Here is a 15165-nt window from a genome sequence, read left to right on the forward strand (position 1 = left end):
GGACACCTGAGACTTCAGGGGCTCTGGTCCCCTCAGGAGGCCAGACTACCGATAAACATTCTGGAGCTCAGAGCAGTGTACAATACTCTGACAAGGGCCCAGGGGTTCCTATCAGGAAAGCCCCTACAGATACAATCAGACAATGCCACTACGGTAGCCTACATAAACCACCAGGGCGGCACTCGCAGTTCAGCGGCAATGCGAGAGGCGGAACGGATTATGGCATGGGAAGAACTTCATGTACCCAAGATTTCGGCCATCTTCATTCCGGGGGTACAAAATTGGGAAGCCGACTTCCTCACCAGGCAAAGACTCCACCCAGGAGAATGGGCCCTAAACAGGCAAGTATTCTCTCTGCTGGTGGATTGCTGGGGCACCCCAGAGATCGACCTGATTGCTTCCAGACTAAACCATCAGGTCAAGCGGTACGGTGCAAAGGGACGAGACCCAGGAGCAGAGCTCACAGATGCCATGACGACCCCATGGAGGTTTCGCATGGTCTACATATTTCCCCCCATACCCATGCTGTCTCGGGTGCTAAAGAAGTTAAAAAGAGAATGGGTGCCCGCGATTCTAATAGCCCTGTACTGGCCACGCAGAGCGTGGTTCACAGACCTTCTGGGGCTGGCAGCAGCCCCCCCATTCCGCCTTCCCATGCAAGCAGATCTTCTGGTTCAGGGTCCTTTCCTCTACCGAGGTTTGGATCGGCTAGCTTTGACGGCGTGGCTACTGAGACCCTAGTACTCTCGCAGCAAGTAATTACAACCATGATCAGGGCCAGAAAGCCTTCATCGTCTTCCATATATTACAGGGTTTGGAAGGCATACATTATGTGGTGCGAATCTAAGGAATTCCACACTTCCCAAACGTTAAAACGTTTCTGCAGGGGGTTCTTCACATACAGCCCCCATTTTCTCATCCAGTGGAGCCTTGGGACCTCAACTTGGTCCTTGGGGCCCTCGCCAAGTCCCCGTTTGAACCTTTACACTCGGCGACATTGAGACATTTGATGTGGAAAACAGCATTCCTCTTGGCTCTAGCGTCAGCGCGTACAGTGTCGGAACTAGGGGCGCTTCGCTGTGACACCCCGTTTCTCATTTTCCATTCAGACAGGGCGGTACTTCGCACTAAGCCCTCGTTCTGCCCTAAGGTGGTTTCCAGATTCCACCTGAACCAGCAAATAGTGGTTCCGGCGTTCAGGGTCAGAAAGGACTCCCAAGAGGAGGCTTTTCAGTTACTTGATGTAGTCCGAGCACTGCACTGTTATATAGACCGTACGGCTCCTGTTAGGAAAACCACAGATCTATTTGTCCTCTATGACGCCAACAAGAGGGGGTGGCCAGCTTCAAGGCTTCAAGGCAATCAATTGCCCACTGGATCACATCCACAATTCGAGAGGCCTACATCACGGCCTCGCAACCCGTCCCGCTAAGATTAAAGGCGCATTCTACCAGAGCAGTAGGCGCCTCTTAGGCAGCTAGACACGGCGCGTCGGCGGAACAGTTGTGTAGAGCGGCGACATGGTCCTCCGTCCACACGTTCGCCAAATTTTACAGGTTACAAGGCTTCGTGTCGGCCGATGCAAGCTTTGGCCGCAGAGTTTTACGCGCAGCTGGTCCAGAGCAGTCCCTCCCTTGAGGAAGCTTTGGTATATCCCCAATGTCTCGCAGTGTCCCCCAATGGTAGGAAACAGAAAATAAGTTTTTTACTCACCGTAAAATCCTTTTCTCTGACTCCATTGGGGGACACTGCGCACCCTCCCTTGCTCTGTATATAGTTCTGTGTGTGAAAAGTATTATATGTTTCTATACTTTAAGACCTTCCAGGTATTATATAAAACAGAAAGGGCGCAATTATCACCTCCTTTCCTCTCACGCTTGGTTAGTCAAAACTGAGGAATTCACAGGAGAGGAGGGGCATAGTAGGGGAGGAGAGCAAAGATCTACTAGTAGATAAAGTGACAAAGACTCCTGGACCCACTACTATACCCCAATGTCTCGCAGTGTCCCCCAATGGAGTCAGAGAAAAGGATTTTACGGTGAGTAAAAATCTTATTTTAACTGACATACTAACACTAACCGAAGTGCAAAAACAATGTGATAAAGAAACAATAACTGCCCTGACAGAATGTATGGAATTTAAACTGAGAGAATTGAGCACATAGATATTTCCGTGAATAAAATGCATTCTCTTCCTCAGAAAACGATTATATCACACTATGATTGATCTTAGATTTCATCATCATCATTTATTTATATAGCGCCACTGATTCCGCAGCCCTGTACAGAGAACTCATTCACATCTGTTCCTGCCCCATTGGAGCTTACAGTCTAAATTCCCTAACATACACACAGAGAGAGAGAGAGACTAGGGTAAATTTTTGATAGCAGCCAATTAACCTACCAGTATGTTTTTGTAGTGTGGGAGGAAACCAGAGCACCTGGAGGAAATCCACGCAAACACGGGGAGAACATACAAACTTCACACAGATAAGGCCAGGGTCGGGAATTGAACTCATGACCCCAGCGCTGTGAGGCAAAAGTGCTAACCACTTAGCCACCGTGCTGCCCACAATAATAGATAGATTTAATAATATATGCCTTTACTATATTTAATAAACACAAGGAACATATCCGGTTATATTTAGTTTGCCTCATTTCTGAAATATAGCAAAATCCTAGAAAGCATATGAAGTGACCAGCAGTGTTTTTCTTTTTATTTCACCAGCATGAAATGTCAATATTTTGGGTTGTTTGAAACCTTCACACTGATGCTTTGAGGTTATAAATCCAGGGACAGGGCATACTGAGCCAGAAGTTATAATGTAGCTGTAATAGGGGAATGTGATCTGAAACTTGTGCACAAATTTGAGTTGCCAAAAATGTTGTCCACTGCTAGTATATGGGATGACTGGATTTTATATTCAGTCATAATTGAAATCTTCTGCTAATTATATAAGTAATTAGGCAGTTTTTAATCTTGTTAATCAGTCCACTTTTACTCATTGTGAAATTGCTATTTTCCTGTAAAATGATTATATTGTTCTTTGCTATACACAATCTTCACTGAATTTTAATGTCAAATTGAGCTGAGTCATACTGAAATCCCTGTTTGACTTTAGATGTATCATACAAATGTATACAGTTTTGTTGTTTAGACATACAGTAAAAGAAAGGTGTTTAAAATAGATTTTGTCAAATGATATTCACACCTTTATTTTTGTTTCATTTGGAGCACCGAAATAAATAGCCAAGCCCGCTAGCCTTTTCTTCATATACCCTGTGGTGAGGTAAAACCAGAAAAAAGGCCATTTGTCACAATCTATTTAAATGAAACCCATGTAATGCAAAGGTCTAACATTATTTTACATTTCATTGCATCAGTGGAAAAAGGGATCTAAAAACGGTTGTGGGTAGACACATCAGACGTTACATTTAAAAATGAAATAAGATTGTTAGCAAGTAGATAATCTAACAAAGTTTGTTTTCTGTCAATCAATGTTTTATATTTTACTTTGTCAGTCTTTTGGAAGTTTTAATTGCAACAACCTGTAGCCAATTAGAGCATTCGAATTTTAAAGGTACACGACTCCCGTACTTCCATTTCTAGGCACAATTTTAATCAAAGGAGCTTAGGGCAACATGTAGCAAATATGAACTTAATCAAATTACCTGTCGCTTTTGAGCTCAGGAGATGGCATAGAAAAACGGCGCACTATATGCAAGTTCAGTGATTTGGCTTGAGAGTTGTCATTTATGTTGCTTCAAAAGTGAAACGGACTCTTTACATTCAGCACATGGTAGTGATGTGAAGCTCCTGCCAAAATGGTGTAGAAAGATTGTGGCATCAAATGCTCTTCTACATGAAATGCAGTCATACATCCAACTTGTTGTGAAGAAGACTTATTCGTGTTCTATAGATGGCTTCTAGTGCACATTTTTACTTTTTGGTGTATTTGTTTTATGCTTGGGTTGCTGAATTACTGAAAGTATATTTGTGGAAATCATTGGGCAGTTAGACCACTACTTTTTTGTTTTATGGAAATCTTTGTGCATCGATCAATCAATACCTTTGTGTATTTTGTCTGTAAGCTTGGATCTGACTACCAAATCTGTTCATCCTAGAGTCTTATGGAGCAATAGTAGCAAGCCACCATAGCTTTTTTGTGGCCTTCACCATCCCTAACAACCTCAATACATCTTAATAAACCGTAGTGGATGACATGCATTTTTAATAGTTTTGGACAATGAGCACATGGTTATAATGTATATTTGTGGTAAAGTACAACCTATTATAGGAAAGGCTTTATCATTTAGCAAATGTATGTCACCAGTAGTTGTGGGCATGAGATATTTTATCTTCCCAAAATGGTTTGGGTATACTGTAGTGATATACTTAATGATCTAAGCTGGCCACACGTGCTGCAGTACCTGGCATTTGGCCCCATAATTAAACACTGATTGTGTCACTTGGCTCTGAGGATGAGCAGCAAGATCTGCCCATGTATGTTTAGCACTAGATGTCCAGCTGTGTTAATATTTGGTCTAGGTCTTCATTAGTTGAGACAATTTCTGCATTTAATTTGAAAATGGACAACACCTTTACATTTGTTTATGCTAGACTGACTTTTTTTCATTCAGATATGCAGTTTGGTGGCAACTGTTTGCATGTTTCCATATTTCCTAAGCCTGTTTCTTTGTATCTGACATAAGGTGGTACAGGCCTGGTTAATTTGTGGCTTTCGAGGTGTTGTGAAACTACAAACCCCAGCATGCTTTGCCATCAGGTAGTCAGGCAGCCAATAGCTGGCAGGTCTTGTAGTTTCACAACTCCTGAAGAGCCACAGCTTAGCCAGGCCTAGAGATTTTTTTTTATGATTTTTTATTTTTTTTCCTTTTGCCTTTTTAAATGTGGTTCTTAACTTTGCTGGCCAGCAATCGCTGTGGATCTGTTGCAGTGTGTCAGACAGTAACAAATACACTTGTGCTGAGCAAGGAGATATGGAAAACTTGTAGTGTTAGGGGTCCCTTAGGTCTGGGTTTGGGAAACACTGTATTAAAAGCTCTCAAACACTGAAGCTGGCTATAAACAGGCCACTCAACCTGACTGCCAATTTTCTATCAGATTTCATCATACAGGCACATGCATGTATGGCCACAAGTGGCCAAATCTGAAATATCTAGATGTTTGGACAGAATGGCGAGACCTGCCAAGTGCACCATTAGTGTGCTTGAATGTTGACTGTATGCAGTCAATCACTTTTGGTAATCGTCTGGCTGACAGTCTCTACCCATCAATGACTAGTATAGCCATACTTTGTTAATTTTTTTCCCATTAGGTCCAAGAAGGCCACCAGAACTGCTGAGTGATCTAAAAGACTTGTGTAAAGATGCCTATACAGAGTCTAAGAAAGAAATAGGCTTCAGTCTGGCAACTTCAAACTCATTGTAACAATTACATGCTGCTCCCTTACTGATGTATAAGCACTGAAGTACTTTGCACATAATTATTCTTGTCTGTCTTGTCATGATATGTGTTTTCCGTGCTGTCTTCTGGGGTCATCTCTTATTTTCCAGGCAGTAACAGCAGTAGCAACTCAGACTCCACAGTGATAGAGAGACCAGTGGATAAGTACTTACCTAGTGAGTGGCAGCTCCTGAGCTGTGTGATGAAGCTTTCGCTTTAACATGCCCTGTACTACCCATTTAGTTGCTGCACTGCTACTTGCAATTGAAGCATCATGGATGACTGGAAATCCCAATGCATGTGTTCTTCTTTACTGTGATGACTTTATTTCACATTCCAACCTTTTGTGAATGCTATGCTGTGGACTAAACTACACTCTGTTTCTTTGCAAAAACTTTCTCACCTACTTGGCTTTTCCTTGAAGGAAAATACACCCAGGGCAGTGCAGTTTACCTGTCTATATTGTACGCATAATGACCGTTTTATTCAAATTAAAACATTTACTTAATTGACCATTGAAAAGGCCACTAAATCTAAAACAGAAGTTAATCCAGAAAGTCTAAAAATACATTTTATAGCAGTTACAAATATATAATTAGATTTTTTCATACATGACCGTATTTAAGATGTTATATGTAATACGTAAGTCCCGTTGCATGCCGTATCTTGCATGACATTGTCTTGCACATGCTCAAAAACAGACGGCCAGTGAACACATTTGCGTTTAGACATGAATTAGATGCAATTAACACTTCTGACTGCTACGACTTGAAGGGCGGGAAGGGGCGGACACACTTAGACAATGTACAGAAAGGGCGTGCCAAGGTTGAGCACACGCACATTTGCCTCGATTTTAGCTCTGGACATCTTGGTACATATTTTTTAGCCGTATCACTTGCACCAGCTGCAAGGCAGGTGTAAGTGATAATTGACACATATGTATGCCAGACAATGCGTTTGCAAGTAAGAAAAACTTTAAAAATGCATTTTATTTACAGTACGCATTAAAAACGTCCTGAATTATGTATTTAATATAAAAAGGAATGTTAAAATATATTTTTTCCATATTTTTATTAATGATTATAGTATTAATAGTTGTAAATTAATTTTAGATATTTTTTTTCCCATGCATTCTGATAGGTCTTGATATTGTACATAAGCATGTGCGTATTCTGCAGTCTGTTCTTTCTGTCTATATACTGCAAGTAATATATGGCCAAAACGTACTTATTGAAAGGAAAACATTTCTTGAGATCCACACATGCAGCAAGTTGAGTCCAATTTGCATACTCAAACAGCTGGATTTGGGCAGTTTCACCTCCAAATGTGTGGCCACATTTTTCACACGTATGGCATTTTGGCAATTAGATTGAGTGACTCTAGCTCTGTGAATGGCAAGCTTAAAGGTTTGAGTGAGCATTCAGCTATTAATGTTTCATGAATAGATTTTTTTTTGTTTATCTATAATACAATTTACATTTTAGATTTAGTGGCACTTTAAAAACCTGATTTCTCATCTCCAGACTGTAAAACACTGCACTGTGATGGGTTATTTCAGAGTTCCTGCATTGAGAGTCTGTACCAGATAACGGTGACTAAATTGTTTGTTCTAGGTGCTGAACCCTGTGATACAGACCATTCTAGTCCATGTCATGTAATGCCTGGTGCTTTGTGAGTGACAAATGGTATTTGAGAAGTATTTAACAAGTGATAACTCTCAGATGAAAGCAGAGGTGAAAAAATTAAAATCATGTTTTCTTGAGAATGTGGATTGTAACGGTTACATAAGTCCTGACCTCCAATATAGGCATAGATATCTATTCCTATTTAATAAGCAGAGGCATGAAACTGGATACCAATTTACTTGAAATGAATGCACAAAATTAAAGTGTACACTAGTTGTTATTTCACTATTCTGCAGCCAAATAAGGACAGATTGATCCGTTAAATATATCCTTAAACACTCCCTTGGAGATGTTATGGCATTCACATGTGGTACTTGTGATGTATGACAATGATACATGCACATATACAGTAATTGATAATGCATGTTCTATATACAGTAGTTGGCATAGTTGCATACACAGGTGTAAAGCGGTACATTCATGTCAATAGAAAGCTCTCATGGTGTGATTGTTGCTGTATTTAAAGTCTGAACCTTTAAAAATTTCATTTTCGTTCATGAAGCATTATTAAGCTGACTTTCCACTACAGTTCTCTTTAAAAAGTACTGTTTAAATATTTCCTCCCTATCTTAGTTATTTTCAACCACATAACAGTGTACAAAAGGGGTCACCATAGAACAATTTATGGGGCCTATTTATGAATCCCTAAACCATGCAGAAATGGCAGGTTTAGATATTTTTAAGTAAAATGTCTATTTAAGAACACCCTAACGCAGGAGGTATTGGAGATATCTCCTGCATTAGGCTAATTACCACATTAAACCACAGTCCCCATAATACTCATTGTTGTCTGGGCAATTTTATTGTAGCTTAGATTTTCGGAGGTTGACCCTGATGGCCATCAGATCCTATGGTTCGAGTATCACGCAAGAGAGTTCTTCGAATCTCTCTGGCTTCTGAACTGCCCTACTGCAGTGCAAGATGAGAAATACCACCCTAATATGCAATAATGTAGACTTTCTACTAAAGCTGAAATAGTCAGCAGTCTGGATAGGTTTAGTTAAGTATGCAGTTTTGGTTAATTCAGGAATATTAGTTGGTGGATATGAAATTCCGAAATTTGCTTTACACTTTGTGCTTGGGCTAAAAACATTGTGATTAATATCTCTTTCTCTGTGTATATTGTGTTGCGTAGAAGGGTAGAAAGAGGAGGAAAATGCAATAAACACTAACATACTTTGGGGACTTACTGGTAGTGGTTCACAGATGCATAAACTGGCAGTTAGTGAACCTGTGGTGTTGCAATAATTGCTGCTCAAATAGCCCATGGTGGTACATGTTGTTATGTAATATCAACCCCTTCTATCAAATAAAAAGTGTAATAGGAAACCATTTGTTTGTGTTGATGGCCTTTAAATAATCATCAATAATTGCGAGACTAGCAGCAATGACATACTGAATGAACCCAGGAAGGAAGGTACATGATCAAAGAGTGTGTATATTTTCTTGTTATCTCCAAGTAAATACATTTCTGTTTCATTGTATATTTCTCACAGTGTCTGCAATATTTTGGTAAGTACCAATAAATGCAGTGATACTACATGTATTACTTACACATGTATTTGGCGTGACCTAAAGAATACCCAAATCCTATGCAATGGGCAGTGTAAGTTCACACTCCCAAGTGTTATTTTATGCCAGCAAATCATTCACTGGTACCATTTAAACTGCTCCTTCCCACATGTAGTAAAGAAAATTATTTTTAGCAATGTCATTATACTGATAGGGACTATGGTGACAGAGGTGATGACATAGATGTGGGTACAGTTTAATGCTTTTTACTGTATTACATTTTTTTCTTGAATGAGCACAATGTACACTGCATGTTTTCCCATATGTAATGGCCTTAACAGTTAGTAACATTTTCCACTTTTAAGCCACAGTCAAAGGAAAAGAACACTTACAAATGTGATTCATAACATGCCTTTCAACTAAATAAAGAAATGGACACACTTATTATCATATCGTATGCTGCCCTTGCCCATGCCTATTAATGTCCCAGAATGCCTGTTTGTCAGCCATAATCTTGCTTGCATTTCTCTCTTTTGCACTTGGTAAATACCCTCCACTCTTTGTGACCAATCTGTAGTTTCAATGACTGTTATTTTATAAAAGTAACTAAAATGGAGTAAGTGCCTTAAAGTAGTCATAGTCTGTAAATTCTAACACCATTTTAACAACCTTTTTTAAGTCATGTAAGTTAGCGTGTGCTAATGAGGCAAAATAATTGTGGTTTAGGTGGAACTCCAAAAGCAAAATAACTTTATTATTGAATCTGTGTACAAGTTAACTTTTAAAGCTGCATTATTGGGTAGAGTGATAAAAATCTTTCCCACTACTCCATTCTGCCGTTATTCCTGGTGCTGCATATTTTTTTGTATAGGCCTATTTAAATTAAGAAAAATGCTTTATTGAAATCATGAAGTATTTTTTCTTGTGCTGAGGTGGCGATAGTGATAGGAAGACAATGTCGTTACCTGTATGTGTTAAATAGGCTTTGCATGGGGAGGCCTTCGCCAGTGAGCACTGGCGAAAACTGTCATAGGTGATGGTTTTCAATGGCCTGGAAACTTTGATACATTGGCAGAAGCCCTAAATCCAGTACAAATTCCAGTTTTCGCCTGAGAAAAGGATCTTCTCCATGTCATAAATAGGCCTATTTATATAGTCACGTTTTTATAAATTATGTGTAAGTGGATTCACTTGTTTTATAATTTCTCAAATTAAAAGTAGTATTCCAGGATAAAATTAAAGAAGTCTACAAGAACAGGATACACAATCTGTTTCAATGGTGCTACAAGAGGGGGATATATTATTATTATTATTATTATTATTATTATTATTTATTATTAATAATAATATAATATTATTATTTAACAATAATAATATTGCTATTATTATTATTTAACAATAATAATATTACATTTTTATGTATGTGAAGTCGTATACATGAATTTTTTTTTCCCAGTCATTTTATTTACGCATAGAAATGGATATTGCAAATTAAGCACCCTAATAAATAATTATCATTAAGGACACCACAAATTTTCTTCTACTCACCTCTCCTGGCTCCTCAGATGTGCTGGCTCCATGACCGATCAGTGGTGTGTGGGTATAAGGGTGGAGAGCTGTGTTCAGGCCCAGACTTTCACATTGGCAGTCTCTACCTGATTGCATCATCATGCGCTGCGATGCTGACCCTTATTTCCAAATGAACTGTGCGCGTCTGTGGAATGGTTGAAAAGGCACAGCGAATCGCCCACCAGGAGATCCTAGATCTCCTAGCAGGTGATCCGACTCGGGGTCTGGGGGGCATATTTAGAGAAGGGAACTCAGGGCATGTGCCCCCTGTGTGATGTGGCCATGCTTCCAATTGTGATGTAGTCACGCCCCCTGTTGCGATGCCGGATTCTAAAATGTTGGGAGGCATGCAATAATTTTTTCCAGTGCTATGCTAAAGAAGTAGAGATCCTGATGAAAACATTGAGCATGCTGCTTTCTAGTTACCACTAACGAGAAGCGTTAAAAATGTAGCAAGTGGACAGGAATGCTGCTTTAAAAATAAATAAATATGACAAAAATTAAAGCTACATGCTTCGTAACTTGTGCATTCTATTAAATTATCTGTTACAGTTTGTTTTTTAACTTAAAAAGCAGCTTGTCCTAATGTTTTGCATGCATTTTGGTCCAGTGTTCATTCTGAACTTTTAGCACTTTTTTCATAGGGTTCAGGGAACTACTGTGGTGGATGTAGCTCAGCTCTCAAATGTGCCACGGATTCAAGGGAAGCACTCGTATGTACAAGTAGTAGTATATATGCAGTGGTCGAAGTGAAAATTTAGAAGTGGCAGTATGGAAAATAACCCACAATTTTCCTTGCCAGTCCCCATACCATTAAGCCCCCAGCTCCAACATAACTTTAACCCACCAACATAACTGCTCTCACCATGGTCATTGAAAAATATGACACTGGAATATGTAATACAACATAAGACGAGACATTGACATACAGGTAAGATGTGCGTGGACAGACGTGGTACATAGTGTGGAGGACCCTGCCCATGAGATCTTACTTTCTAAAGGGAGGTGGTGACACATTAGGAGTAGAAGAGAGACAGATCAATAGGTGTTCATAAGGTGTCTGAGCGAGGCTGGTGGGCATGAGCATTGGGATTTTGTAGTACGGATTGTGGTTGTTGGAAAGCTGATACCCTTAGTGGGAGTTGATACTTTATGTGATTGCCTCCTAACCTACTTTCTGGCAGATATTTTAAGAGAAATTTCTAAGACAAGGGATGCTGAGGAGAGTGTTGGTGCTAAAATGAGGTAGCTGGGCATAAAGTAATATAGATGGAGAAAGTATATATGCAGTGCTGGAGGGTACCGTTCACTCAGAGGAGGCCCAGACTGAGTGACCGTGCCACACTGGGCAACGCAGATGTAGTTGGAGACTCTACTGGTAGTGGCCTGGGTTTGGCGCAGATCAAAGCCAGCTCAGCTGTAGGTGTATTTGGACAACTATCCATCCAAGCATCAGACCGTTGGTGAGGGGTCTCGTCAGTTGACCAGTACAGACCAGCGGGACCACAGCCGCATGTTAAGGCAGGAGGGGTGAACAGCAAGGAAGCTGGACAGGCTGCAGAAAGGCTGGTTGAGATCAGTGCTGCAAGGATGACAGTAAATCGGACTAGACGCATCAGAACAGAATGATAGGTGTAAATGCTCGGGGAACAAGTGCAGATCATATGCGAAGTGTGTCGAGACTTGTATGTAGAGGCAGATAGCATGCGCATTTCGCCAGCATTGACAAGGAGCGTGGCTGTAGGTGAAAAGAGGTGTCCTCTCACTGAGTCCAAGTGGTCTGGACATTATATCTAGCAGGTGGAAGGCTCAGCATGAATGGGCAATCATAGGTATCAACAGCATTGGTAAAAGTGTCTGTATGGCATACTGCTGTATACCAGCCCTCTTCGACCACTGTATATATGTCCTAAAGAATATTCTTTGCCTTTTTTTTTTTCTTCTTCTTTTAATTTTTATAGAATAATTCACATTGAAAATGGCACCTTCACACTTTTTTTAAATGTGGCCATATAAATTTGTATAGATCCATCATAAGAAATGCAAGCATTAGATTCATGGCTGTAGAACATTTTGGTGCATGCATACTTTTTATTGCTTTTTCTTTTACTAACTGTTCACATTTCAACTTGTAATTTTCACATTGCGATGTATACATTAAACTTTGCAACAGTATTCTAAAGAGCACTGTACCCCTAAAATATCAACCCTTGTTTTATTGTGAATAACAGGAAATAGCATTTAAAAAAAAAAACAGTACCACAGGCTATCGTTTTTACTATTGGTATGCTGCTGTTCTGAATCATGCTTATAATGTTAAATACAACCTAGAACACTATCTTGCTACCTCAGCAGTACTCTAGTGCCACGTTTTTCACTTACAGGCAGTAATATTTAGCATAGACCTTAAATTCAATAACGAAATGTAAAACGTTTTCCTGCAAGATACTAATAATGTCAAGTAATCTCATTTTTTTCCTCTCTTCATGTCAATGCTGCCTACCTTGATTTAATTGCATCTGCTTCTTAATGCAAGAACAAGCAGGTTGGTGTAATGGGTTTGTGCTCAGTTTTTCTAAGTAGTATGATAAATACTCTTTTATAGTCCTGTGGGGATGGCTTTTTATCCTCAATCTGGCACTGAGCTGAGCAGTACAGTCATGGCCAAAAGTTTTGAGTGACACAAGTATTGGTTTTCACAAAGTTTGCTGCTTCAGTGTTTTTAGACGTTTTTGTCAGATGTTGCTATGGTATACTGAAGTAAAATTACAAGCATTTCATAAGGCGGGTGGACAAACAAAAACCTACAAATTCTGACAAACTCCAAGCATTGATTAGGCAAGAATGGGCAGCCATCAGTCAGTATGTGGCCCGGAAGTTGATCATCAGCATCCCAGGGAGAATTGCAGAGGTCTTCAGAAAAAAGGCTCAACACTGCAAATATTGATTCTTTGCATTAACTTAATGTAATTGTCAATAAAAGCCTTTGACACTTATGAAATGCTTGTAATTTTACTTCAGTATATCATAGCAACATCTGCCAAAAAGGTCTAAAAACACTGAAGCAGCAGACTTTGTGAAAACCAATATATGTCTTTCTCAAAATTTTTGGCCATGACTGTACATATTCCCTTCTTTAGTCTCTGAAGACACATGCTTCTAAACATATTGTCTGGTGTTTGTATGAATTTCTAGAAAACAAGAAAACCTGTGTTTTTGTCCTGGAAATTTTGGTATTTAAAAACAAAATAAAGGGGCTAATATTTTAATTGATTCTGTAAATACTTATTAAAGAGAATTGATGGACGGGATCTTGCTCAAATGGATTGAAATATTGAGAATGTTGAAGGGGTAAGGTTATCTTCCACTAAACAAATTGCACAGTAATAGTTAGTGTGTGGGACTGTTTTGGTATACCTTTGTATTGAATGTGTATGCATTCTGATACAAAATGTGTTTTGCTTTAAAACATGTCAATTCACATGATGGCTTGTGTGTTTATAATCCAGCCAATGTTACTAGTTAATATATTTGTAAATGTTTTCATAGGCAAGAAGAAGGTATCTCCAGATAAAATGGTGGAGATGCAAGCCCGGATTGATGAAGAAAGGAAGGCTCTCGAAGCAAAACTTGATATGGAGGAAGAAGAAAGGAATAAAGCTAGAGCGGAGCTGGAGAGAAGGGAGAAAGATCTCCTGAAAGCCCAGTAAGAATCACACGTTGCAAGCTTTAAGTAGACCAGTGGGTTTCCACCCTGTTCCAATCATCTCCATAAGTTCATATTTTTAAATCTCCTCAGAAGCAAACAGCTATTTTGATTAGTGACTGAATCATTGTAAAAGTTCTTTAAGGTAAATTTAATTTTTCCTTTTGGGGGACAGTGTTCACTATGGGGTATAGAGGCTGGTGCAGAAGCTGTACATTTAGCAGTAAGCTCAATTCTCTGAAAGGGTTGGGATTCCAGAGTCTTATTGAAATCCACACCAGTATCCCAAGATCTAAGCCAAGGCGCACACCTGGAATCTGTGCTCTTCCAGGGAATTGTGCTTTGAACTGGAACTTGGCAAGACTATCTGTCAAGTCACAGGAGGAAAATACCTCTTTCCTTCCTGTGAATGCACTCAGACCTAGAGGGTCAAAGTTTTTTTGTTCCCTTTTTTTGCCTCTTAAGTCCAAATGGTCTAACCCTAAAAAGGTCAAGTTTTGTTTTTTTTCTCTCCATGCGGTGGACACCAGGAGGGAAGGCAGGCACGGGCATCTTAACGCCTGACCTCCAAGGTCTCTGACACACAAAGTGCATGTCCCAGCTTCTTTTGTGGTGGAATCTCGCCTTCTGTTATTCCTCTTCGTCCACATGGGTAGGTGGCATTATAGTGAGAGGTTTAATCCTGTACTTCCAAGGAACTCTACCCAAACTACTCTTATGCTTGCCTTTTCCCAGGACAAGAATAAGAAGTTTAGTGCACAAGGATGAAATTCAGTCCCTGCTGCATCAAGAATGATTGTCCCTGTCCTGGAAAAAGAGGGCATGTTGGTTTTGCGCAACTCTTTTCTGATTTTCTAAAAAAATAAAGCAAAATAAAATCTGACAAGACCTGTAGTCTTAAACACTAGCATGCTAGCATTCTGGTGGACATACTCAAAATGAAATTCCTAAGGTGCGTCATTAGTGAAATGGAGCATTTCGAAATTCTTGCCTCCATGAACATAAAGAACCCTTATCTTCACATCCTGATCTGGGAAGGACATCTGTATCTTCTCACATTCCCGGTTCAGGAATTACGTTTCAAAGTCAGAACTCTTCCTTTCAGGCTCAACAGCCCCTGCGTTATTCACGAGGGGCATGGTGGTGATGGCTGCTCTGTTGTAGTCAAGAGGTATCGCTGTGGTCACCTATTTGGATGAATTACAACTCGTGGCAGAGTCTTTTCCT

General features: G+C 39.9%; 1 protein-coding gene across 1 annotated transcript in view; it reads left to right on the forward strand.

Annotated features, from left to right (window-relative positions):
- Positions 1 to 15165, forward strand: part of KIF3A (kinesin family member 3A) — a 78582-nt gene that overhangs the window by 37203 nt on the left and 26214 nt on the right. The window contains exons 10-12 of the mRNA XM_075206004.1: positions 5577 to 5642; positions 12769 to 12777; positions 13782 to 13938. Of these exons, the coding sequence (XP_075062105.1) occupies positions 5577 to 5642; positions 12769 to 12777; positions 13782 to 13938 (232 nt within the window). The remainder of the gene's footprint in view (positions 1 to 5576; positions 5643 to 12768; positions 12778 to 13781; positions 13939 to 15165) is intronic.

Source organism: Mixophyes fleayi, chromosome 4 (assembly GCF_038048845.1).
Source record: "Mixophyes fleayi isolate aMixFle1 chromosome 4, aMixFle1.hap1, whole genome shotgun sequence".
Taxonomy (NCBI): Eukaryota; Metazoa; Chordata; class Amphibia; order Anura; family Limnodynastidae; genus Mixophyes; species Mixophyes fleayi.